This window comes from Homarus americanus, unplaced genomic scaffold (assembly GCF_018991925.1).
Source record: "Homarus americanus isolate GMGI-L3 unplaced genomic scaffold, GMGI_Hamer_2.0 scaffold27231, whole genome shotgun sequence".
In the NCBI taxonomy this organism is placed as follows: domain Eukaryota; kingdom Metazoa; phylum Arthropoda; class Malacostraca; order Decapoda; family Nephropidae; genus Homarus; species Homarus americanus.
Window position 1 is genome coordinate 2,037,839 of NW_024718545.1, and position 27,950 is coordinate 2,065,788.

At 37.0% G+C, this 27,950-nt stretch overlaps 1 protein-coding gene across 2 annotated transcripts; it reads right to left on the reverse strand.

The window, feature by feature from the left end:
• Positions 1 to 13: 13 nt before the first annotated feature.
• LOC121859718 (splicing factor, suppressor of white-apricot homolog) lies at positions 14 to 27,868 on the reverse strand. 2 transcript variants are annotated; one of them, XM_042356655.1, is made up of 17 exons: positions 27,658 to 27,868; positions 23,796 to 23,962; positions 21,814 to 22,079; positions 20,701 to 20,885; positions 19,715 to 20,358; positions 19,243 to 19,355; positions 18,122 to 18,232; positions 16,668 to 17,073; positions 11,085 to 11,348; positions 9,778 to 10,036; positions 6,619 to 6,704; positions 5,258 to 5,342; positions 4,206 to 4,355; positions 3,803 to 3,982; positions 1,787 to 1,867; positions 901 to 1,159; positions 14 to 389 (listed from the first exon to the last, which is right to left on the reverse strand). In XM_042356655.1, the coding sequence occupies exons 1-17, from the start codon at positions 27,840 to 27,842 to the stop codon at positions 339 to 341; spliced, it is 3,492 nt and encodes a 1,163-aa protein (XP_042212589.1). In that variant the 5' UTR covers positions 27,843 to 27,868; the 3' UTR covers positions 14 to 338. The 2 variants fall into 2 exon arrangements, with proteins under 2 accessions (XP_042212589.1, XP_042212591.1); XM_042356657.1 differs by lacking the exon at positions 18,122 to 18,232.
• Between the last annotated feature and the right edge of the window lie 82 nt (positions 27,869 to 27,950).

The following is a 27,950-nucleotide window of genomic DNA, read 5'->3' on the forward strand; positions in this document are numbered from 1 at the left end:
CATTCAAGGAATATTATCTCCATTTTTTTATTAATGACCTTTAATTCTCTTCTCCGAGGCTGTAGTCTCCTCAACCTTGCTAACCAGTGATGGTACACTTACTGATGTGGAGTGAAAAAATTATATACATAAACATAATAATAATGACACTGTCATTACAACTGATAGAATACCAAAAAACATACACTGGCATCAATTATCAAATCCTTCATTTTTAGTCAAGTACTGCATTTTGAATGAACAACTGTTAAGAAATGTAATCTGTTATGAAATTTATTCTATATCACATTGAGTCTGGACACAATACTATACTATAAACTGCAGATACCTGATGAACTTCACAATTTGCTCTCCTTATCCAACAGAGCATGAACCTTGGCACGCAAACCCTGAAAGTAAAAGAAATTAAAAACATTAGTCATTACAAAATATCAAACTCTAATACCCCTGTACAATCGACTCAGAGCATGTATATAGTGTATACACATTGTTTAAATAATTTTTTAACTTGGTTGAGATTTTTGCCTCCTATGGTCATGAATGGGTACAAAACAAATTCAACATTTCTTGGAATGTCAATAACCTGAGGGCCATTGGCTTAAAATATGGTCAGTTACTTTACTGGTACTTTAATCACAATTTTTGGGGAGCTGACCATTGACCAAAGAATCTGACTTAGAACATTTATATTTGAAATATGTACAAAACACGATACTTTCATTAAAAAAAGATTAAATTAGTGTGTGTATGTGTGTAGGGGGGATGCATAGGAGCCTGGAAGTTCTTCTCTTGTGGCCATTATCCTACGAGAGTAAGGCTCTAAGGATAAGATGATAAAGTGCTCTCAAATGAATGATAGCAAAAAAATTACTAAACTAAAATAAATAAATCACAACTAACCAGAGCAATCTTTGCCATGGCTGCACTACTCTGGGGGTTAAACTGATGCTTCTTTTCTTCTTTTTTCTCTTCTTTCACTTCTTCCCCCCCACTTAGTGCTCCTCCACTTGCTGACATATCAAGCAAATTATCACCATTTCCTGCCTTCTCCTCTGCAATAGGAGCAAGACGAGCAGTAATGGGAGGAGGAGGAGCTGGTGGCAAGGGGGGTGTGGGGGGAAGGGATATACATTCTTCAGCAATTCTGTTGACCGATGAACTGAAAAACAAAATATACACAGATATTAGATACTGAATGTCTTACTATGGTTTTCAATATTCTACAAATTCTTGCAGTCCTATTTAGTGTCTGTTACAAACTCTTAGAGTAGAAGTTATTATTCTGCACAAAAAGACACATGATTTAATTCCATATCTCTAACTCAAGTACAGGAGGTAATGATTCTTTTAGTAAGACTATCAGCTACTTTGTGTTGGTCAAGGGCAGTCTCGGGGAAAATACTGATAATTGCAACTATGGTGGCATATATTTCTCACCAATTTTAGTAACTACATCAAATCAATTTTCACAGCTATAGTCCATCTCCACAAAATTGATTTTTGTTTAATAACTTCGCAAACTCAATCGATTTCAATTTTGGGATGAAATACCTTTGTATCATGAGGTTTTTGCCACAATTTTTTGGACAACTCTCTCTCTCTCTCTCTCTCTCACACACACACACACACACACATATACGCACGCATTCACGCACACACAAAGAGGAAAATCATAAAACACCTTTAAAATTTAATAAGTTCTAGCTGATGTCAAGATCTCTTAGTTGACTTAAAAATAAACAAAAACACCCACCCTATACAGTACTGTGAAATACAAACTTCATACCTGGCATGTAAATGATCAGAAGCCCCAACACTGACCACACTGGAAGCACGAGAACCTCCTTTACTGTGGGCTGGCGAGTCTCTGAAACACAAACAAAAGTGAGATACATTACATGTGGTGCGATCATCATCTGTCTAATAACCCTTTGCCATCCTAAACACTGTATTTTTCAGATGATTAAAAAGAAGAAAAAAAAAAGCCATTTACACATGATTTGGTTCTGCTTCATGACAGTTTTAGATGATTTGGCTATTTTATTGTACTGTACTTTTAAGTGATCTTCTCCCTCTTCCAAGATGAAACCATCTGTGTAATTCATATCATCCAAAGCCTCTCATAAAACATTAAATACCTGCTAGACTTACAGCCTGGAAATAAAGGTGTCAGTTACCATGAATTGGGATAAATCCCCAAAAGCACAAAACAACACTAAAGCATAAACCACACTCAGCCTCTCTTTTATGCCACTGCAGCAGCCACGCCATACTTCACTTTATTACATACCTGGACACCTCACCCAAGAATGCATTCAAATAAACTCACATCCCATATCTTGGTTCCATTCACACCAATCATTCAAATATTTTACATTAGCCAAATAAGGAAGGAAAACATTTGTGGTTCTAGCTCCCCAGCCAAACCAACTCTTGAGAGAAAAAAAAAAGTGGTATCCACAGTAACCCCCCAAATAATCAAATACTGGTATAACTCTGGCAATAAGGCCTGGGTGAACTGTGTTGCCCACTCTTGGCATCATGTGACGTAGAGGATGGAAAGAGCTATTTTGTGTACATAAAATGTATGCTATATGATTAGATACTATATATATTTTTGGCAGCAATTTTTTTTTTTTGGTGTATGCAAAATACAGAATAATGAAGGACTGAAACCTATTCCCATTTACTCCATGTTAAATCTACTTCTGACTGAAGTTACCCAGTACAAAGTGGAATTTGTAAACATATCCATTTTGTTGCCCGAAATATACCTCTATATAGTGGTCCCTCGGTTAACAAACACTATTCGTTCCACAGAGTCGTTCGTTAACCGAACCCAGTGTATCAATGTGGATATTGGGTAATTGGTTCCAGCTCACAGAAAAATACATACAAAGTAAAAAAAAAAAAAAATGCAGTAAAGTACACTTACTTTGAGGTGTGTATGTAGAAGGTTCCTGGTTGATGATGATGATGGGAATTAGAAGTGGGGGTGGAGGAGAAGGGAGAAGAGAAGGAAGTGGGGATGGAGGAGAAATCACCTTTCAGGGGACCCATGCTTGATGCCGTCATTTCACCAATAAAATTTTAAGTTCACTAGGTGTAATTCAAGATTATTTTATTTAAATCAACACTGCACTATATATTATCAATATGTTAACTAAATTTCAGAATGACCAATAATTTCAATGTAAAAATGCAAAAATATTCAAGACACCAACAAAATAGATGTTCACTCCACTGTCAACAAAGCCAAACTGACGCCTAGTGGCTGAGTCAAGTGGCTGATTGGCGCCCAAAACACTAGTTCCCTGTACTGCATATATTATCAATATGCTAACTAAATTTTAAAATGACTAATAATTTTAATATAAAAATGCAAAAATGTTAAAGAGCACAACTTTCTTGATCACTGGAAATGAATGTAAACATAGAACAGATTACTGAATTGGCAGACGAGCCCATCAGCTGATCAGCTGATGCTCACAACAAAACATGTTGTTCATAAGGATTTCGTGAATCGAAGTTTTGTTTGTTAACCGAATTGATGATCCTTATGGGAGGCAATTCATTAACCGAAATTTCATTAATCGAACCGTTCGTTAACCGAGGGACCACTGTAATTAGTTCCCAAAAGCTCTACCAGTAACTAAAGGTCTTGAAAATGTTACCAAAGCACTTATGGTTGCTGCAAAAGCCAGGTGGCTACAGCTCCCATTTTATACATCCAACCACACAAATGACATCAAAATATACCCATATTATATTTCACTCGTCTTAAATTTATTACTGTACTTACATCACTTGAACTTCATTATCTGACGGCGACGATGATTGGGAAGATGAGGACGAAGGCCCTGATGAACCTGACGAGGATGATGAAATGCTGCGTCTTCGGGATTTTTTACTTCTTCTTTCCCCACGCTCTCGGTCGTGTCGCGTACTATGCTTGCGTCGTTTCTTCTTGTGAGATGATCGACTATAGGAGGATTCAATTTTGTTTACATTTTGAATACACTCAAGTTTTTATCAACTGAACATATCTACAGTATATCCAAACAGTCACCTCACATAAATCCCAAAAGCAACATCATATAAATACAAAGAATAATTTGGTCCCTAAATATTTCTTTGCATACTATTTCACACAAACATAGGGAGTCACCTAGATGTATACAGCAGTTTCTGGAATGCATACATACCCATGAGACTTGGGAGACCTAGATCGTGAGCGGCGTTTCTTGTGCCTACGAGACCTTGACCTTGACCTCTTTCGCTTCTTCCGATCTCGTCGGGTACTTGGGGAACAGCTTTCTGACCGTCCATGGCGCTGTTTTTTACGACTTCTTGTTCTGTGAGGGAAAAGAAAGGAAGATTCCGTGAAATGCCATATTCAGTCCCATTAAAACTGAAAAAGTAGTTAATGAAATTATATATGAATACTTTACTGTATATGAAGTAAATAGAAAACAATTAAATCACAAAGATGATGGATCAAACACCAAAAACAGCAAAAGTAAAACTCTACAATGTAAAATGTATATATATTTTTCTTAACAGTGATAGTGATATTAACAAAGGGCTGGAAGTGTTTTAGACGGACTTGACAAATTGAGCCTGAGTTCATAAAAGGAAGATGACTCGAGGAAATGCTTGTACCAGTTCTTATATATGGATATTGGACTCCTGTATATCAGAGTAGTGATAGAATGAGTAGCAGATATGAATAAATAGAGAGGCATTATGCATGATTCGAGAAGTTGATAAGAATTAGGGGAATGAATGTGTAAGAATTTGTGGGATCAAAAGGTCTCTGGCAGGCAAATGGACGCGTGTATAATGATGGCATGGGCATACAAAGTAAACGGGCGAGTGTGTTTAGAAAGATTTATGACAACCATTCAGAAGGTAAGAGAATGAGTAGAACATTGACCATAGTAAAATTAAGTAGTATTGATGAATTAGTGAGGTCTTGGAAAATTACATTAAATAAAGTAGGAAGAATGGTAGAATCACAAACAGTGGTAACATGAGTGAACCTAATAAGTCGACATTGCAAAGACAGTAAAATGTAATTTGATGCTGTGAATTAATGTCAATGCTACAAATGCACTTTGTATATGGCATTTGCAAGTTGAGGATATGAGTGAAAACATGTGGATATTTCTACTTGTTGTTCTAGCCCTTTCCTGTCACATTCTGCTTTATCTTGCAACATTCCCCATTAGTTTCCAGTTCAGAGAAAAGTTCTTACTTTTCCCGGTGAGGCACTTCTAGTGGCCGGGATTTACTCCTTCTGCTTTCCAAACTTTCACTTCTTCGTCCCTCCTCACTGGTTCCTGTGAACAGACAACTAAATAAACTCCCTGTTGTTACAACTTATTCTAAAATAAAACAACATTCTAGAAAAGCATTTTTCATTCACCACTGGTGTTTTCCTATGACCCAGACATGTATAAACCTGATAATCACACACTTGAAGCAGCAAATATTGTACAAAATTTATTTAGTAGTCTTTGTAGCAAACCAATCATCCATATTTGAGGCATTCTCAAGAGACCAATTTGTATGCGCTGGATAACTGTTGCAAGACTAAATAAAACAAAAAGTTTCTAACTGCAGTAGCCTTACCTAAAGTAGTACTGTAGTAACTACAAGAAAACATTAAGAAAGTACATGGTCTTTTGAGAGATCAACTCCTTGTCCTCAATATATTGAAAAACTGTCATTCATTCTATCAGACTAGGGACTTACTTACCTGCACTTACCCGGCAGAAAGAAACACATGGTGACGACCCCAAGGAACCTGAACACTGACATGATAAAAGGAAGAGATGGGTAGGAATGGGAGGAGGGGTCTAGGATTGACAGGACATTACCCCTTCATTACTCAGTCACAGTCATTGTTATTACGATTCCTGTTATCAATGTTCTCGATTATGACACTGAAGAGCCAAGGAAAACCAAGCTGGATCTCTCGAAAGTCCTACAGCCCCTCTAAAAGATCCAAATAATGCCACTGCCTGTAATAATACAGGGATAAACCCTTTGTAACAACTAGAGCACTGAGCAGCTAATTTTGCTGCAACAAGTCACTGGAAGTATAAATGCAGTTCTCTGTTGGCGATCCGTACCTACACCTGCACGGCTGCCCACGGTGAAATATCAACAGCAGAGAGCCACTGCAACACATCTGCAACAAGTCAAAAAGACCATAGATAACTGCAGCATATGAGGGACACTTGTCCCATGAAATGTTTACCTGCAGCAAGTCACCACAGAACACAAGGATTAAGTGCTTGCTATATGAAAATCAAAACTTGTATAACAATACAAATTTGGGTGGTATATTTTGCTGCAGATAAACTGTAAAAAAATTCAAAATTTTAAGTCTTAAAATTGTTGAAAATGCTCTTCAGCAAGATCATACTGAGAGTGATTAAGTGAGGAAAAAACCTTCTTGAAATCAGACTGTCATTTGGCAGGTAAGAACAGGCACTCTTGTTAAATAAGTTCAAGAAGTTTTCTCCCTCCTGTCTTGCTGAGTATTAAGTGACCCTAGAGGCACACCAGTCCTGAGGAAAATGTAGTGTAACATATCACATGGATACATACCTGACAAAACAGTTGGTTCTTTCAGACTTGTTGCTTTAGATCGCTCACCAATCTCTGTACCAACTGGGGGCTCTGGAATGGAGGCCCTGAGATGGAAGAAAAAATAAATTATTATTTCTTTTTTTTTATGATTTAAAATCAGAAAGAGATTAACACAAATTCTGGTTATCTCAGGATTTCAAGTTACAAAGTGAAACTGTGAACTAAAAAAGGTACTATAGCTTCTCTTTACAGATTCACATGAGTGATGTTATATTAAATCCTTTGTCCACCAATACACAAAGATTGTTTCTAAGGAGTAAGACATGGTATGAAAAGAAAGGGAAATGTGAGAAAAAGTAATTATTCAAAGTATTCCATTTCCTTTATGATGAACCGGTCTAATCACTTGATTTCATCATGAAACACTAACTACAGTACCCTATGACCTGGGTGTAGGCGGGCTACCCCAACTCTCCAGGCCCACAATGGTAGGCGGGGAAACCTTAAGCTACAAGTACAGGTACTTAAACGGGCAATGTTTGGTGGATTTGGCATCCGTGTACCGCCGGCAAGGCCGTGGGCTCGTAACACTCATCTTGCCAGCGGTGCCCACCATTTCTCTGTGGACGTTAGTCACACTAGAATAACCCGTTGCTGTATAGACATCCTTCTTTCCTCACACAGCTAAACTGTGGAATGCTCTGCTCTCTTCTGTGTTTCCGTACTCTTACAATCTGTCTCACTTCAAAAAGTTGGTTTTCCGGCATCTTCCTGGCTTAGATTAATATAATCTTTTTCTTTACTAATTTTAATTTCTTTTTACTCTCATTTTTACGCCCCCTCAGCCCTGTTGTGGGTCGATGACATGTGCCCAGTTGGGTTATACCCCCCAAAAAAGAGTTAAGGTGGGTTAGTTTTGAAGTCCATCATGGTCCAGTGGGTAAGCTGCCTGACTACCAACTGTGGTGGCCTCAGATCGAACCTGGTACCCAGAGGCGATTTTTTTTTACCTATTACAATGTGCTGAGCATATCCGTTAATGGATAATTGAATTCTTTGTCAGACTCCAAACAGCAACCTGTTATTTCATTTATTCAATAAAAAAATTCACTCAAAGGCTAGTCAAGTGAGTAAGAGGGCTGGGCCATCATTCTGAATTCATCGTTAATTTCCTGTGGATCACAATTTTTTTTTTGTATCCCCCCATAAATCTACCACAATATATAGCTTTATCCTTGTATTACCGATAAGTCATACAGTAAATCCTATGCTGCAGTCTTACAGAGTCATCCTATGTTTGATTGGCAAATCTATGAAGGCAGGAAATTAGGACTTTCTTCTATTAAAACTCTAACCCCCCCTGTCTTTCAGCGCAGGTTGCATCGGTAACATGAATGGGTTTTCCATTTTAGTAAACATTGGGTAGATCTAGACCCAAATTACACTCTTGGAGATGCCTCTGCCAGCCCACGAGGATAGTGGGAGGAACTTAGGTGGTTGATAGGGCCGGTCCACTGTTTCTGCTTTCAGGAGGGGTCCTCTCAGAGTAAGATACTGCTGAGCTGGAAGAGTGCACCAGCACGGGAGTGCTTAGCGATGAAAGAATTAAGCTTACTAGTATCACATTAAAGTCTCCAATTATGGATCCATTTTTTTCTTTTTTAATATTCAGCTCAAACTCTTGTAGCTCAATCCTTTTCCGATATATCCTGTGATAGGTGTGGCATTGAGGGTTCCAACACATTTGACATGTCCTGGGCCCCATTTAAATTTCACACGCTTTATTTTTGTTGAGCATCTTTGTGGAGCCTTCTGGCAACTGCAACAAGGCAGTGTAGGCCTCTCACCCATCATTATTGGCTGGACCATTGGGCGAGTCAAGACGTGCCGTATCCACTTGTGTGCAGCACCCCACACAGGAGGAAACTGATGCCATTATATTTGACTCAGGAAACTAGAATGACCTCAGCATAGTGACAGTAATATAAATGAAGAAGGTGATTCTAGTGAATCTTAAGGGAATTTGGGTGAGAAGGATGAGGAATATGCTGGTGGTGGTGAGGTAGCATTCACAAGCCCTGTGTCAGCTTATGTAACTCTTGACATTGGTTTAGAGGTTTCTTTATTTACTCATGTTTGACAGCATAAATCTGAAGTCTATGGCAAGATAACTATGTTTTTAGGATTTTTATTTTATTTTTTAATATTCGATATTAATCTAACCAGTGGGTTGCCATCACCCTCCTCAAAGGGTTAGCAGCCATCTACATTATATTGTCTGCCCATCACACCTTCAAGCATATTTAAGACTTTCATTACTTTTTTTTACCAAATATTTCCCACTATCCATCCAGTCCCATTCAACATTTACCCCAAATTTCTTCCACTACTACACCAGCCACTCTTACCTGTAAATCTCCTCAGCCACTCTTACCTGTAAATCTCCTAACACTTTCACTGTGTATCTTACACCAATCCTAAATTAAAAAGTCATGTGACATTCTGATATAAAAGTACAGATATAAGTAACGATACTCATTTGCTGGCCTCTACCAGCATTATAACAACATATTGCCACTTTTTTTAATATCCATTTACAGTTCTGAATTCTGGACCTAGAAAAATGGGGTAAAAAAAAAAATGTGATTCACATGACCTACATATTTTGTTCGCCAAACCAACTTGTCCACCTTTGTCATAATTGCCAGGGAGTTGTGACCGTGTCTTCCACCTTGTGTTAGGAAGGGCATCCAACCTTAAAAATTTACTTCAACATGCTTGACAACAACTGGGTTGCCAGAGCTGTGCCTATCCCATGTTCTCTGCTGGCATCCAAAGTTTGCAATGGTGAGTGGGGACATCCTGTTCTGGTATTGTCCAATGGCTGCCATCAGGTAACCCATGCAAATGTGGTAAATAACCATAATACGTTGATGAGGATGAAAGTCCAACTCTAATGCCATGGTGTGTACCAAAATTTATAAAAAATCAGAAAACTGTGCAGAACCTGGTGATAAATGGTTCAAATGCCTGAAACTTGCATAAAAAAACAGTGCAACTTAAGATGTATTACACATACTTTATACAAGGAATAAATATGCATAATATGCATGTATGTTCATCCAAACCAAATATAAGAAGTATAAAATAAAGAGTTCATAAAAAAAATTTACTTACCAATTATTTTTGGGGATAATGTTAGAGACTGATTCATGTATCTCTGTTCCTCTGGGAGGTGAGGGAGATTGAGCAGGTGGAGGGGGTGGTGGAGGGGCTGGCTCCTCTCTAGGAGGCATAGGGATTCCAGGGCCAGGACTGGTGGAATGAGAGCGAGATCTTGACGGTGTGGAGTGTCTGGTGCTCGCCAAGGAAGAACGTGGTGATTGGGAAGCAGAGTTAAGCATCTGAGCAGCAATTTCGGGTGGCAATTGTGGACCTGTTGAAAAAAATAAGTCAAGAGGTTGTGAAAACCAAATTTGTGGGGCTGTTAAGTCCTGCAGGTCCTGGCCTGACAGGAGTTGTAGTAACTCTGTAACACCTTTCATAATGCCTCTGAACATAAAGCTTATTTCAGTCTAGGATGAGATTTAATTTTAACCAGTTCTACTTAGGACATGATTACTGTAGTGAAAAGTAAGCATCTTGGCCTACATAAAACTTGGGCCACATTCCTGCAAGTTGGTTATGAGCAGTAATAATAATTTATTGGCTACAAAATTATACCTTTTAATTGTTCCCTTACACAGCATTTGACTTCTGTCTCCTTCCTGTCCTTTTTGTATAAGGAAAATAATGCAGCTTTTATTCGTTCTCCCCCTCCCCTCTTAAGCCTTAAATATAAAAGTACAGTACTGTGGTAATATCTCTGTTAGCCGGAACTCTCCAATACCTGGAATTGAAATTGGCTTGGATTTTTTTTCCAGAAAAACTCTCTCAATTCCAAGTCTTTGAACGAGTTTCCGAAGTTGAAAATCAGACGCATTTTCTCAGAAAACTTCCGGGTCTGGGAGCACATTCTGAGGATGAAATACTGTAATGTGTAATCCTGGAAACTTCCAGAGACTCCAGTTTTTTTCGGGTCTGGGAACAAATTCCAAGGATAAAATAATACACAATTTCCTGAAAATTCCGAGAAACTTTCCCCAGTACCCAGATTTTCTTTCAGGTTTGACAGAGTCGTCTCATTACCCGGAAATCTCTCATTCCCGGAAGAGCTCTGCAGCAGTTATTCCAGCTAAAGGGGATATCACTTGTACAGCACTGTACAGTATTTCATATAAATAATTTTTGTCAATATAAATTAACTGTGGATGGTTTATCAATTTGAAAATACAGAAGTAAAGGGTACTGTATAGTACTGTGTTCTCGGACAGGAAATGACAGTCTTCCTGTAATTATCCCACATGAGCGCAAGGTTACTTTACTTAAAAAAGAAAATAGAAATCCCTGGTTATCTAAAAAATCCAAATCAAGAAGTGTCCTACCATAAACTGGTTGAGCAGGAACTTCATCCTCTCCACCACTTTTCTTAAGGCGAGAGAGGAACATGGCTGCTTTCTTTCTTCGCTCCTGTTGTTTTTTCTCAGGTTGAGAGAACTGGGACGAGTTATGAGACGGACCAGGTGATACACCATGGGACACATCTCGGTGTGAGCCAACACTGTCATCTCTCGGGCGTTCATCTTCACGGTGTTTTTCACTGTGACTGGGTGCTTCAGCAGTTTCGGCTTCATTACCCATCTCTTGTGCTATGAAATAAATTTTACACACATTAACAGATGAAGACAAATACACAAAAAGGGATTTTTCATATTAAAAAAGAACTGATGTTATTGGCCGATACAAATATATTTTCTAGTAATACATACAGCATTACTATTTCAAAATGCATATCTAAACCAACAAAAACATGATAATAGGTCCAACAAATCCTCTAAGACAATGTTATACAGTTTGAATGACCTGCAGGAAAATGGGGCTTTAAAGGGGTGCATCATTAACCATCCAAGGACTGTTATGGAGCTGAAGATTTACCTTAAAAATGCATACTGTACCATTAATCTCACTTTGGTTTTAATGCTATTGGAAGTACACCATTCAATTACAGTTTATATCAAGAGCAGTAATTCTGATTTCCCTAACTCATCATGGATCCACTGTGCAAAATAAAAGGTGAATTCAAGTCAAACTGACCTCAGAAATAGCAACAATGCTAGAAAATAACAATTTATAATAAAATTTAAACTCGACTCTTTACATTTAAAACTATTAATTTTAATTCATTTACAAAGATAAAACATGGCTGTCCACAGGACAGGACAAACTAAATTACAAGTGAAAAAAGTGCTTTCTAAGTACTTATTGTGGTTCCTAATTGACTTTTATAACATTTCTTCATTACAGTATTGTATAACCAATAAACATAATTTGGTCTGTTTATAATAAATGTAGGCTACTTTCTTTAACCTTTACTATAAAAGGTCAAGCACCCCGTGGTCAGTCCAATTTTAGGATGTGTCACTTAACTCTACAATATTATAAAAATCCACAAATACTCACCAAGTCCAGTGTAGCATCCTGTAGCTCGCCATTATGCAGTTCCAAGTCTTGGTAATGTAAATTCCACTAAATATCCCCCTCAACACTGGAGGGTACATTCCAAATCACTACAATCACTAAAGGACTTAGTGAATGAATTTACAAATGAATTTTTTGTGTGTGTGTGCAAATTCTTAACTAATTAAAAATTGTAAACACTGATAATTAAATCACAGTTATAGTGAGACATCTGTTTTGTCCTTCATGGTCTAGCGTACAATGATTAAAATAGGTCTCTTTACTGTCTCTCTCAAAATACTTTTACTAGTCTCTGATGATGCCATCATCACTTGGCTCACATACACTGTACAGTATGTCTATTGCCTGTCATATATCATTGTAAAGTACTGCATATTGGCATCTTTTTAACTAATACAAAGAGGAAGTGAAAATATATCTCATGTCCTCAATATTACTTCACTCACTCTTAGTATTTTACTCTCACTACAGGCCACCTCACACTGTGCTCTTCCTCTACCAAAGATGAGCTAGCCATAGTCTTCACCTGATTTTTAATCCTAAGCATGACCCAGTCATTTCTTCTATCATTTACATCTTGTATTTCTCTCCTTCACACTACCACTGCATCTCCTCATTTAAAACTCTTTTGAAAATCTGCTTTTTCTTGTCGCATTGAAATCAACTTCTGAGGGACTTCATGTTCTCCTAGTCAGACTGTATTATATTATCACACTAACAAGCTTTTCTGACACCTTAAGTAATTACAGTACTACCAGCCAGATATGCAGAGAAGTGTTAAGAAAACTTCCCATATTAACTGACAATGGTTCACATTCCAATATAATGTCAACAAATAAGTTCTACCTCAAGGTCTCTGTGTATCTTTCATGCCTTTTTCCCTCTGGGATTTATGGTGTGACTGCAAATATAAGCCCCTTCAACATATCAGTCACTCACCTTCTCCACAGATTTTATGAACTCTAGATGCTGGTGTGGCTGTCACATTAGATCTCTCTTACATATTTTGAAGTTCAATACAACCCAACATTAACAATGACTTTTTTATACACCATTACAATCACTCTCACTTCATTAAGTACTACAAATCACATAACCCATTCCAAATTTAGCAACTTAATCTTCTCTCAGCAAAATTAAAAGAACAACTCTTCACCAAATTCATGATCATACCAATGTGGAATATTTTTTTTTTAATTAATCTTTTGAGCCCGGTTGTTGGCTATCCAAACTAAAATAAGCAACTATGTAAAGTGACCTGAATGCTTGGAGACTATCCTTCACGTGTTAGCCTTACTGTACTCTGTTTAATGGCTGGAATGAAACAGAGATGTAGAATACTCTCCAGTACATTTTCTTTTTCCACTATTTGTAGCAACAATAACTAACTTGCAGTAACCAAGAGCAAATATGCTGAACTTGTAACCCTTGCAATCTTCTCTGTCATCTTTACGAGACAGGTGGTTGAGTAAGATCAAACTTACGCTCTTTAAATTTTCTTGTTTTTGCATCAATTCTCTCAATATTCCCTACCATACACTTTCCCTTTTATGTTCTCAACACATCTATGCCCCTACAACTACTGCATTCAATTTTATCACATTTTCCTTTATTTGGACAGCAACATTTGCTCTTTCCCATTCTTTTGAAACAGTACCCTTCCTTCCTTCCTTCCTTCCTTCTGTCAAGTACAATCTATACACTCATCTTCCCCATCCCATATATTTTCCTCCTCCCATTTTCTATCTACTTGTGTACGTCCCCTCTCTGCTGAATAAAATCGTCCGGCCTTAGCCAAATAAAATACTAAAAGTGGCATCCCCAGAGTGAAGGGGTTAAAATTCTTCCATAGTGATTCCATCCACCCACCATTCTTAGGCTTATTTACAGTCTCTCACCTCACCTTCATAACTCTATTTTCTCTCACTTACATAGTCATCATTCCACCACATCCCACACAAACCAACTCTGCCTCTTTCTCATGATTTTTTAGTAATTGTTCAAAATATTTTTATTTTCTTTACACTTCCTCTATTGTCATCAGTGTATCCTTCACCCTTAACTACCACTTCCATTTGTTCCTCAGGCTTTCTCACCCTTTTCAAGTTCTCTAGAAAACAGTGTCTTGTTCTCTTTAGTAACTTATGGCAACACCTCTACCAATCTTTTATTTACTACTATGCATACTTTACAATTTTCTTTGCTTCCCTATTAGTTTCTCTATACTACAGTACTCCTCCTTTCTTTCATCACTCCTTACTTTCAATGGGTGCTCATACAGTACAGTACAGTACATCCTTCTCTCTTAACTAACACTATCAGCCTCACATCACACCATTCCCTCCTCTTGTTCTTCTTTCTAATCATCTTAACCCCAAACATCTTGGCTGCACTTTCTAGGACTAGTACATTTACTGTAGGTACACTTCTGTAAGTCCTCGTATAGACTAAAATTTTGTAACAAAGTTTGATAAACTTTTAATATAAGTTAAAGGGACACATTCTCCTCTATTTCCAAAAAGCCATTCATAAATAAGCAAAATTAATCAAAAAATAGAAAATTAATGAAAATGATCAAAATAAAAGAAAATCATTATACGTAATGTGATAAAAAAATGTGGGATTGATCCTGAAAATCCCAATTTATGACCAAGTCCGGACTAAGTGACTGGAGTATCATCTCACCAAGTCTATGGGACTGTAACCCAGTCAACACCGAAACACTGGAGGCTGGAACTAATCCATTGATTAGTTATACTCTCCTAAAATTTGAGCCCTTACAAATGATGCACAGCATACGAATTCTTCAGCCATGGCTGTTCAGGCCAGCTGTGACAGCTGTTACCTATTAACTCTTGAGATATCTTACAAGCGCCACTCTGACTATGAATCACAACCTAGGGCACCAAAATAATAACCAACTAACCTACTTGACTTGGAAAGGCCTTCAAGAATAAAACTGTCTTTAGAGAATCCACAGGAAACCTTGCTAGATAACATCACTAAGTTTTAAAAACACTTTCAATACTCCTCATGGACAGCAAAAAATTCCCCAACTCAAATTCAGAAGAGGAACCTGACAAGACTTTTGAGACTGCTGAAGGAGGGGGAACAATATCCTGCTTGGCCAACAGGAGCTTCTGTTGTAGTACCGGGTAATCCCTGGAACTGTGATTCTTCTCGATTAATTGAATAAAAAAGTTCTGTGTTGACTTTATGAAGCCAACTTGGACACCTGCCACAACAGACATGTTATCTACAAAGAGCATGATGTTACCCCCCTGAGCTTGGCTCTCATGTTCCTAGGAAGAAAATGGCAGCTAAAGGTCCTTTTATACTTGTGTGTAACTGTCTCAGATGCTGACAACAAATTATCTTGGTCACCACCTCCAAAGAATAAACTAACCAACCAACACTGATTTTACAGATCTGTCCTAACAAAAAAAATGTTTATCTTGCATGATCTGAAGGAACTTACAATGACAACAATCATCCAATGTTCCACCACTAACTCCACTTTAATCTAAAAGAGGGCATGGGAAATACTTATGAATCCATCACTGAAGCTGCAAACAAACATTCCAATAATGCTCTTATACTCTCATTAAAGTACTGTACTGTACTTTTTAATTTACAAGATAGAATTCAGCTCCTTGTGTCTTACGTGGGCTTTACATCAGAGAAGAAAATCCCCTTTCCCAGGTGTAACACTACAGCTTTAAAATATATTCTGATGAGGTTTCTGAATCATTCTTGGAAAAACTCACAAATTTTATGAGGTTAACCAAAGGTCTTCCTCAGACTTCTTGTCCACAACATTTGGAATGAAATAATTGAGCTGCATGAAATCTAGAATTATATTTCACCCGAAATTTTAGGGATGTGAAAAATTCTAACAGAAAACCTTATGCTTAACCACCGATTCATGTATACTTCCAAAGCAATTGGCACACTTCACCTCTTGTAATCACCCAAATCCCCTGAAGAACAAAATGAAGAGGAATACTCCTCATCTCTGAATTAAACATTTCTTTAGCAGAAAGACCCAAGTGATCACTAGTTTCCAAAGACTCTTTTTTAGGACTCTAGTTTTAACAGGAATGTAAAAGTAATCAACAAAATACTCCAAGCCACCAGTGTCTAGGGGATTCCATGATTTTAACCCTGTACACTGGGTGGAATAATACACCCATCGCTTAGGACTGATGTAAGATCAAGTGTAATAATAAAATAAAAATTTCAATGACAATAACAACAATAATAATATAAATATAATATTAGTAAAAAAAAAATAATGCAATATAAATCTATAATACAGTAATAACAATATTACAAATTAATATAATAATATTAATAATAAACAAACAATACTGCATTAGTAGCAACAATAATAATAAAAATAATGATAAATAATCATCTTACATCCACTACAAGATCCAGATGAACCTGAAAAGCCCACCAACACAAACTAAGATGAATCTTCCACTTACCATATTTAAAAATGTCATAAACATCTTCGTTATCACCCGAAGCATCTGTTGATTCCTCTGCCTTTTCCATCACCTTTTCTCTCTCTTCTTTCTCTTTCCGCTCTTTTTCCTCCCGCTCACGTCTTTCTCTTTCCTCCTTCTCTTTCAATTTTCTCTTTCTTCTTCTTTCTTCTCTTTCTATTCTCCTCCTCTCCCTCTCTTCATCTTCCATATCCTCATCGTCAGTTGACGAGGACTCCACAGGAAAGGTTGAGTGGCGGTCCAGGTTGACTTCTTGTTCCCGAGATTTTATTGAAAAACTGATGGTCGAGGGCTGCTTGGGGTTACTACGCTTCTCCTTCTTGCCGCCTCCAGCAGTTGCCCCATTACTGTTCACCGAGGAACTTTTTTCTTGGTTTGTGCTGGCCTTGAAATAAAAAAAAATGTAAAGCAAAATTAATTTCTTAAACCCATACAAGAATACTTCTAAGTACAGCAGTTGAGTGATTGAATGGCAATGAATGAAGGAGGACTTGTGTGTGCTGATACCCCAGCTTATTTTAACTTAAACCATCCTAATGCTACGGAGGAGAGGGTTCCAGGTTAGGATAGTGTGGTTCATCTTTGGATGATATAACCCCAACTTCAAGTGTTCCCACAAATCCTAGGTACAATATAGTATAATTTCCTTTAGTGCTGGACTCAACTGCATGCCCTAATACAATTTAAATAAGAATGGGTAGCTGTTTGAACGTTATGGTATCTCAAGAGATTTCGGCAAAAGCCTGTTTGTTTAATTTCATATATATTAAACACAAAGGAATATTTGTGAAGTTAATACAGTATAGAAAATTCAGGCACAAGTTGCACTCAAACAAAAGCAGGACTAACACAAGGCTGAAATGATGGTTAGATTCTGGTTAGAAAAAAAGTAATTTGCATTTAGAAAGAATATTTTAACAAACTAAAGATTGGCAAAGAACTCTTAAGAGATATGGATATTGGTAACAGATATAAGATTTACTACAAGAATACAAGATGTAGAATAACACTTAAATAATCTCACTTTAGGAGTCTTTAAAGAAATGAAGCAAAAGGTAACACACCAGAAGAAAAGTATTAGTCACAGAAACCTAAGAAGAGCAGATTAGTCAGAGAAGTAGTTTCCATCACTCAGACATTATAGGGCAGAGGTATCAAAATGCTTCAACATGAGCACAGCTACAGTAACTTGATAGTTATGCAATGAATATACAATCTACAAGAAATAAGAAGATAATTGGCCAACAAGAAAGTAAACAGTAATATCAAAAGTCACTAATGCATTCTGAGAACCTTGTCACTATATTTTTCCTCTGACGTATGAGTTTTGAATACATATTTGCTTTCAGGTCAACACGATGCAAAGGTTAAAGGTTTCAAGCCAACAAGAAGACCCAGTTAATAACCAGACAACAATTCTTTGTAAAGCGTACTTTATTGTTTTCCTTTTGCTGGGCATGATTGCACTGTTGCTCACTAACACCCAAAAAATCCATTTTGTGGGTGCCATCTACAGTCCCCATCAAACGTTGTACCAGCGCCGGCTGTGTTTTGAGAAAGCATTTGATTTATAATTAAAATATTGAGTTAGTATTGTGCATTGTGTCATTCATTACTTTAAGGGAATGGCAGCAAACAAGGGAGTCTGAATTACTCGAGTCTACATTGATGGGAAAAAAATCTTTTTCATTTTGAAAGGTAACAGCCTTTTAGGACTGTTTGGTGGGAGCTGTTTAGTCCTCATTCAGTTTTCGTAAGTGCAACACTAGTGGGGTATTAAGTTTTAACTACAATTCACTGCTGAACTGGGAATCGATAACAACTAGTGTACAATTGATTAGAATATAATCTCATGCTGAAAGAAGCTAATACAGTACAGTAATGGTGAAAATGACATTGCTTCACAAATGGATCCAATTGTCCAAGAATAATAAACATGCTTTTAAAATTTCTTTACCATGGATCAATATTTTCTCATGAACAAATCTTTTTCTGGTGATGCAGGGAAGACTATTTATTGTAAATGTAAAAACTATGAATAAAAACTGACACTTGCTTTCATTAAAAAATGGCTTTGTAAAAATCTTGGTTGTAACTTGTACACTCCACATTTCGTATACACAAGACAAAAATTTTAAGACAAAGTATTTGACAGGGATTCCAGGTCAACTATAAATCCAATGTAAACAATCTGTGATCACCACAAATATCAGAAAAGCATGGCAATGAGCTCGGTGGTCCCGAATATTTTAAAAATGAAATTAATCTTATCCTTAAATTTAACAAACCTACAATTAATATCATCATACAGAAACTTCTATGTACTGTGACCAGAGTCAAGTGCAAACACACTAATACAGGCCCACTCTTCATTCATCCCTACTGGAGTAGTAAGAATGGATGAATGACAGCAAACGTACGTGTTTGTTTGCAGGTGATTCTAGCCACTCTGTAATATAGCAGGAAAAGTAATGAACAGCTCTTATGAGAAATCTGAAAATTGGAATAAACAAGCACTTAATGTCATCAACAACCTTAGAAGAAACAAACTCACCTCTGTTCCCTCCTTAAAGATGTCACCATACACTTCACTGTAGAGACGGATCTTGCAGCGGTAGTATGGATAATATTCATGATCTTTTTTAAGGAAACTAAATCTAGGATCATCTGAAAAGAAAATAAGGATTTATTTTGCAACTCTTAAAGAAAGGCCTATTTTGCCTAAATAAGTTTCTTGCCTAAAAAATATACTGGCTGGAATACCCTGTATTGAGCTGAATTCAATTTGGGTAAATCTTAAGAGCATATCTCCATGTGATTTTTGCAAGAGCGAGTTTATCTGCTGACCTCCACAAGTAAGATTAACATGCTTTCTTTAAATTCAATTTGTAATTCATCGAAAAATATTTAAATCCGAGTTGCCATTTCTTCAATCAAAATACCATTACACCTGGAATATAAAATTTCAAACCTATAATTTCATCTTACAACCATATAAATCATCTTCAATTCATGAAGCCACATACCTCGGCTTCGCACCATTGCCTCAAAATCTCCACCATTCTTGATAATGTAGCTTGCCATCTTGTCTATCACCATCTGAACATCTGGTGGAGGCCATTTTATATTGCTATATTCACTGGTGCTTACTGCAGTGCTTATAGAACTTTCTGGTTTTCCATCTAAATCATCTTCAGAATCATAGTCTTTGGTTCGATTGAAAGAAGGATAGTCAACTAAACTTGTAACTTTTGGTGATCCAACAGGTGTGCTATCTGACTGGATTTTCTTTTTATCCTGACTTTGCAAATCAACACTTTCTACTGCTGGTGTGGCAACAGGTGCAGCAACAGCTGCAGCAATGGGTGTGGCAACAGATGTGGCAATGGATGTGGCAACAGGTGTTGAGGTTACAACAGACACCCCAGGTGAGGAAGGAGCTGGAGAATCTATGCGCTCTACAACTGCCGTGTTTTTTTGTTTTTCTTTTATTTTGTGGATTAGTTTTGAATATGCACAGTCCGCTGATGGCTTATGAACTGGGATGGGGGTTCCTGGAGCAAGGTCTGGTTTGATGCCTGCCGAAAGACTTGGGTGCAAGTACTGGCCACCATTTCCTCCACTGTCTCTTCTAGTCTTAACCTGCTCAACTTCATCAGCCGGACGATATCTACAGAAAAACAATCAGAGGGGAAAATATTCATACTTTTAATATCAAAAAACAATTTACAAGCTTACAACTAAATGAATGACAAAATACTTGTGCAACTGGAAAGAAATCAAGCTTCTAGTGTCAGACAAATACACACACACACAAAGTACTAAGTTAAGAGCAGAGGAAGAAAGATTAAAAAAGTAAAATTACGTTTGGAAGCTTATATGGGCGATTCATCACTAAAAGGAATAAATCCATACACACCCAAATTATCAAATCATTAAGTAACTATGTACATTTAAAAGACAGTTGAGCTGAGGTGTTGAATGAGGAAGCAAAAGGTCAAAAAAAGCTTACCTGCCATTTTTTATCATTGCCACCATGTGTTTATAATAGGCATTAAGAGGATTATCAAATGACAGGAAGCTGAACATAGGGTTGCCGGCCTGCTTCGTCTTAATTACGATCTCCATCTGACCTCCTTGTGTAACAATGAACTTGGAAGTCTTCACAATGATTTTGTTTTGTTTTACTGTTTCAGGCTGTGGAAAGAAGATAGCATTACAGGTATATGATTTGATGTCAAATGGGATGTACAGTTTCTACAGTATGAGAGATCTATTTAACAATAGTCAAATATTTATACTTAAAAGTTAAACACTTAATTCTTCAAACAAACAAACAATCAATATACCAAATTTCTGCTTGAAGAGAACAGTCACTCCAAATATGCCTGGCACAACCAATTCAGCCAGTCATAATTTTCCACCAAAATCAAGGAATACAGTCAACCACAAGCACATTATATATAAACCTCTACAAATCCCACCCAGTTCCTCAACTCAATGGAACAATACCATGTGGTGGTCAACATGACAGGCACCTTACTTTTTGTGAATGCAACAAAGGGGTGTGTGGGATAGTGGGAAACACAACTGTGCTCCCAAAATGGATAAAATGTCATTAGCATGAAACACAAAGGAGAAAAATGACTGATAACCATAATCAAATGACCCACCTACTCCCATCACTCACATGTGCTTGTCCGGATTAAACACTTATAAAAAAAAATACTTCAATCCTGGTAAGTTTCTTGCCATAACAGTGTTTTACATCTCCTCTCAAATAAAGTTGCAAAATTACATGATAATTTCAATCAGAACCTTTCATCTTTAACATAATCCAAAATAATATAAAACATATATTAATTAAAGAAATATATTATGATTATCTACCTGTCCATGAAGTTTTAGAGGGATTTTACAAAGTTAAAGGAAAATCTTATAATTTTCATAAGAAAGGTTAAAGACTTTGATGATCATAAGCACCAATGTCATCATTTACTAGAGAAAAAGACCATACATTCATGGGTGAGACCCCCCTAAACTTCCTCCAGCATGAGAGAATCACTTCAGTTAGCAGCTGTTTCTTATTACATATCTTTATAAAAAAACAAAGGTCATTGCTTACCACCACCATTCCATGTGGAACATTAAGTTCAGGAGGAGGAACAAATGTGTCCTCATCAGCCTCTGGGAAATATCTTGTGTCTGGCTCTTGCTGGTCATTAACTTCAGGCTCATCATTCTGAATCTGAACTTGCTGTTCTGCCACAGGTTCCTCCATCTGGACAGGTGTCTCACCCACTGGCACTTGTCCCTCGTAGTTGAAACCTACTTGGCTGTAGGCATATACATCTGAACCAAGTTCTGCCATCAATCGCTTGGTTTCCTCATCTGAGTGGAAAAAACAACCTATAGATAGGGCTATGTATGAGCATTATTTTAAATTACATCATATTCTACTTTTATAAATTACACAAGGAATAAAGTCTGTGACAGTGGTAAAAGTTAGTACTAATGTGTAAAATCTCAGAAAAATCAAATATATTTTTAAGTCTTATAGTCACTGATTTATCTATTTGTTACCGCCATATGCGCTGCCAGTGAGGCCTCGTGACACACCATGGTCTCGGGGAAGAAAGCGGCGATGCCCCTATAGGCTTAAAGCAGCTTCAGCTCGCCTTCATCAGGGTGTTGGCAGCTAACAGGTAAATGTGTTGGTTTGTCATAGGACTAGCTGCAATGACTGGTAACGTCACTTTACGGTAACTGGCTCCTCACATAATCTAATACCTTTAGAGCGCATTACAGCCTGGGGGTAGCACGGATTAAACGAAGAAAAAATTCCATATCAGCTCCCACCCCACATGGTAAAGATGCGAGGCACAACAGGCATTATCGTTGCACTGGTGGGGCAGGTCAGAGGCTGGCTGGGCATCAGTGTTAAGACTGGGATCTACGCTGGGACATAAGAAATCATACGTGAGTACAGACATTGTTTCACTGGCAATACACAGTCAATTACCTCTTCAAGCTTGAACATAAGTGCATGAAATATTATTGTGATTATATATATTGCCAGTAAGGTGCTGTCTTAATACACGTCAGTAGAGTACAATATTACGTTTCTCTTCTATAGGTACGTGCTGCCTTAACCACATATTCCTTATTCATGAATATTATATGCGACATTCTATCTCTGCTAGGCCACACCTGTTATTTCCATGTGCTGTACGTACATAACACATAGTGAGGACATACTGTATTTGAGGACTATTTGTGTACTTGTCACAGATATATACACCATTACCCCAAGAATAAAGTTGGCTGTTGTACATCTGATTTTCTGTCACCCAAAGGGAGATATCTGCTGTTACACTAATGATGTCCCCAACATTTCCAAATTGTTTTCCTTCACATACAGTGTACTGTAGACTGTAGCTACCCTCCTCAGTTTAGTCTATCTTTCATATTGTAACTGAAGGCTAATTTACTTGTGATGGAACAGAAAGAATTAAAATTCCTTAAACTTCTCTAACACCATTAGCAGGGTAATCATAAATAAGTATTGGCTGAGCAATTGTACAGAATAAGTTTTGCGGTAAACGGGTACTGTACCTATGCGAAACTCACGCTACAACATCAGAATATTTACACGTTCTTTAGGGTTTCCCTGTGTGTCAGTGTCACATTATTGGAAATGTGTATCTGCAACATTTCATCTGTTCTGTAAATGGAAACATTAATCTTTCATGTGATGAAAATAGTCCTGTCTTCCCTACTCCATATATTACCCAGTTGCTGGAGGAAACAATTTTATTTTAGAGGACTACTTTTGTCTGTATTTTGCAATATAAAAATCATTATCACCCAAAAACCATAGAGGCACAAACTTACTGTAACTGTTTAAAAAAGCACTCATTATTCAGTTCAATAACATATTTTTCGGGGAGGTTCAAGCTAAAAACTAAACAATGTAAATTATTTAATTAAGAATCCAAAGTTTAAAACTGACAGTCATCCTCATATCTTTATTATTGTAAGTACAGTACTGTACAGTATTTCACCCCTTGAAATACAAGTGCTTTTTTGACCAGAAATTAAACTCACCTTGATTAGTCTGGTACTGTAATTCATCATGATAGAGAGCTAAATAGCGCTCATGATCACACCTTTCTTCTTCTGCTCGCTCCTCTTCAGTCAGGCCCTCCCATCGGTCTACTCCACCCCCTGACTCAGCTCCCGTTAGGTCATACAAGGCACCACGTACATCATACCTGAAGAGCATGGATGGTAGCTCATTAATTACCTGTACAATACCACACACCATCTCTTCACGTGAACATTTAAAACAAGATTTCATATCCTGTAAAGTATTTTTCTTTACTCCACCACGATTTGCCTAAAAAAAAGGCAAGTCTGATATGCATAAATAACTTAGTTTGGACACATTCCCTTCAACACCCCAGTCAACAAATGAGAGGGTAATAGCTTAGCTCAGTTTGTTTTAAAGCACAGAATGCAAATTAGGTTTGGGAACATGGAAAAGTTAGCAGTGGCCTATTTGCTTCAAGCTTCCGAAACAACACAGTACATACAGGGATGGTACGGGGAATAGTTCTAAGAACTTCATATTAATAATGGTTTGCTTCTTTTGAAATGTTACTTAGAAATTTTCTTTCTAGGTAATTCAAAGAAAGTAAATCAGGTAGCAGAAAACACACAGAAAAATTGTAGAGTATGTACAGTACAGTACAAGTGTACAGTATTCTAAGGTCATCTTGGTAATAGTTTCCTGTCTTCAGGATTTTACCTAAAATACCATTCTTTAAATGCATAAAATGCAAGTCCATTAACAAAGCAAGGAAAAACACTATTAATTTACTTTACTGTACTTAACAGCAAGTGATGGACCTACATGTACTATAGTTGACAGAACAGCCAGAAAACACTACATGATTCATAAAGCATTACAACCTTTCAAATTAGTAAACATTTTGGCAGCAATTCATTAATCAAAAGAATGATTTACCAGATAATGCTACAATATATAACTTACATAAAAGAAATTCCTGCTCTTGCTTAACCTCAAATACTAGTATTTACATCATCTAGCTCAGGGGTTCCAAGCATTTTCCAGTGCGACCCCGTCAAGTACTGACGCCTATCCAGTACGACCCCAAATCATCACATACAGTATGCTGTATATATGAAGATCCTTAGAGTAAAGACTGACATATTGATAAACGTATTTTACTCTCAAAACAAGTAAGGAAAATGTATCACAAATTGAGAAGTCTAAAAGTAAACACTGACAGAAATAGGCTACAACTCTGTCATATATGATCATTTAATGTTCTATACCTGGGGATATAATTACATGGTTAAGCAACCTAACATACAATTTTCTTAGTTACATCTCTGTCATACTGTACGTACAGTATTTTGTATACAACTTGTGTGCATCATCAAATTAATTTTCAATACAAGTTACATCAGTCATAATTCATATATAACGTCTGTGTATTATCATTTAATAAATTTTCTGCTAACTTGGGGTATAATTATGTGATTAAACAACATAGACAATTCTCCAAGTTTAAGTTTGATATACGGTTACGGTGATAATTTTTTTTATAAATACCATTGACAGGAAAGCTTCCTCACAGACATAGGAACTTCCAAATTGTATCACAATCTCGATAGTTTGATTTTTAACCGCTGAATGTCAATTTGATAAATAACCCAAAACATTGATATGTCATCATAGATGGCAAAAATCTCCCTTGCCTCATTGTCCGCCTGTAATTCTGCTATTTTAAGGACAAAAGAGCCACACTGTTTTACATCTGTCTTAAACAGAAACTGAACAAAAGCCAAAGATTCCGTAAGAAAACTCAGGGAATCTATCATTGAAATTTGTTGCCATTTTCTGCTGCATAACGTGTCATCAGCGTTCACCTTCCCTGGACTGACCTGACGTGACACAAGGAGAGTAACTGCATTATTCCCTTGACCATAATTTATGGTCCCGACTTAACGAGACGGCGCCTGTTGGCCACGTCCTTTTGTCCTTGACACCTGGACTATGAGCTTTATGGGACCCCATGACCTCTATGCGACCCCGTGTTAGGGAACCACTGATCTAGCTATAAAAAAACATCTAAAAAGGGAACCAATCAGGCAAATTGGAGCTACTGGCTATCAATAAAATATAATTTATAATATACGAATTAAACCAACCATACCCAATCAAACCTACAAAACTAACCTAATCTAAACTAATTAAGGTATCTTCTATTATCATTTAGAAAAAAACATGAATGGAACCATCCAGCCTTTCTGCTGTAAGACATTTCACTGTTGAATTTAGTGCTTTATTACCTCTTGAAATCGACAAAAACCAATCTGGAGAATTCCCGAGATTCGCTTAGTGGCAACAAGTGAAATATTACCATTAGATCTACAACTACTGTTTTCCGGCACATATGAAGGTCAAATTCGTAAGAAACAATGAAATACTATAAAAAAAACCTATTTATGTAGTAGTTTCCGTGCCTGGCACCTGTACCGAATATTTACCAGGATAACACAAAGTATTACTATTGCTTATTTCCATGTACAGTAATGTTCATATCCTTAAATAATATATATTCCAATTAATTAAGGCTTTCCCACCGAAGCTGTAGATTTAAACAAGTAACAATCACCTGCGTCCAGAAAAACCAGAAGTAAGTCACCTAAATAAGTACAGGGTATTATTTATTGGGTAAGATTATCATTTCGGTCATCCGCCTATTTGAAACATAAACCCAGACATAACCAGTACAAATAGGGGTATTATTGCGTTTACACACCGTTCATTCCTACCACTAATCTATTATCATATTCGAATAAGACGTCTATTTATAAGATAATTTTCATCTATTACATTACCGGCGGAAATGTATAATAACGGAGATAGATTTTCCCCAAAAAATTCTATTTTCTTCCATCAACCTCCTGCCATTATCGTCTGCCTCTCACCCAACACTGCGTGTCTCTCGCATCTCCTTCATAAATCATGACGCGCATGTGTACACATCACGCAACCAATCAAAAGCATTTTTGCTTTTGGAACCAATTAAAATGGTTTTGGGTTTAATTCAGAGTATATTTGGCCCAATCAAAATCGAGTTTTATTTTGGGTCTCTCATATTTTGAAATTGAAGTTCAGTTCCGACCATGGAAGTCTGCGATGGATGTCACTTAAAGTATATGGAGCTGATTGCGAGTTTTAGGGAAAAAAAACGTAGAAACTAGAGCATTTTTTCGATTACATGGTGTTCTTCCAACCTCAGTAAAGTGTACTAAGAGCAAGACTGAATGTAAATATGGCAAAGACCAACATATGTGGAGTTGTGTAAGAATCCCAGAATGCAAGGACGAACAAGAACCAGGCCAATAAGGTAAGAAATAGGTGATTCCATCATATGGTGAGAGTCGGTTAGGTTAGGTTAGGTTAGGTTAGGTTTTTGTTTTTCTAGTGTTTTTTTTTTATTTTTTAGTCGCTTGGCCACTTTTTTTCGGAAAACGTCAAACGAAAAAAAAACAAAAAAAACCCGGCTAATTTCCGCCAAAAATGAAGGTCATACTCGGTCTAAACACACACAAATACACTAGAAAAATATATTTTTTACTTACTAAAAGTGAACAGTGTGACAATACAAATTTACTCAAATAGGTAACAACACCTAACCCAACCTACTAAAATTTGTTGGAAGCTTCATAGGACAGTAATGTTAGGACGAGTGGCAGCCACCACAGCTCCCAGAGACACTTGTATCAACTCACACAAAATATCCAAACAATTTAATAAACAAAATCATTTCTGAACATAATGCATCAAATATGTTATACAGAGGTGGTCAACTAAGATCATATATCTGGGGAATAAAGTATAAAATAATTCACCATCAAGGTATAAACTTACCTGTCAACCATCAGTTTACTATCACCCATCCAGGGAATAAGATGCTTTCCCTTATCAAGATACAATGCCTTTTCATTATCACGGAATAATTTACACGAATATCCAAACACCAGGAGTTCTTCATGTCCGTTATTGGCCTCTTTGTCCCGCCCATCCCACACGGTCCGCCCGTACTCGGCCGCCATGTTCTGAGGCCACTGTGTGTCTTGACCACAACCTAAAACAAATTATAAACCAAAGTCTTGTTGTTTATTTAATGAATATAATTATGAATTTATTAATATAAATTTAAT

What these genes read in the sequence shown, in the direction of transcription:
- LOC121859718 (XM_042356655.1), bottom strand. Translation starts at nt 27,842, where the DNA reads ATGGCGGCCGAGTACGGGCGGACCGTGTGGGATGGGCGGGACAAAGAG. An exon ending in GGCAATGGTGCGAAGCCGAG is followed by an intron (nt 19,356 to 19,714) that starts GTATGTGGCTTC and finishes TTTTCTTTTCAG; the next exon opens with ATGATCCTAGATTTAGTTTC. An exon ending in GATAATGAAGTTCAAGTGAT is followed by an intron (nt 1,868 to 3,802) that starts GTAAGTACAGTA and finishes TTTGTGTTTCAG; the next exon opens with AGACTCGCCAGCCCACAGTA.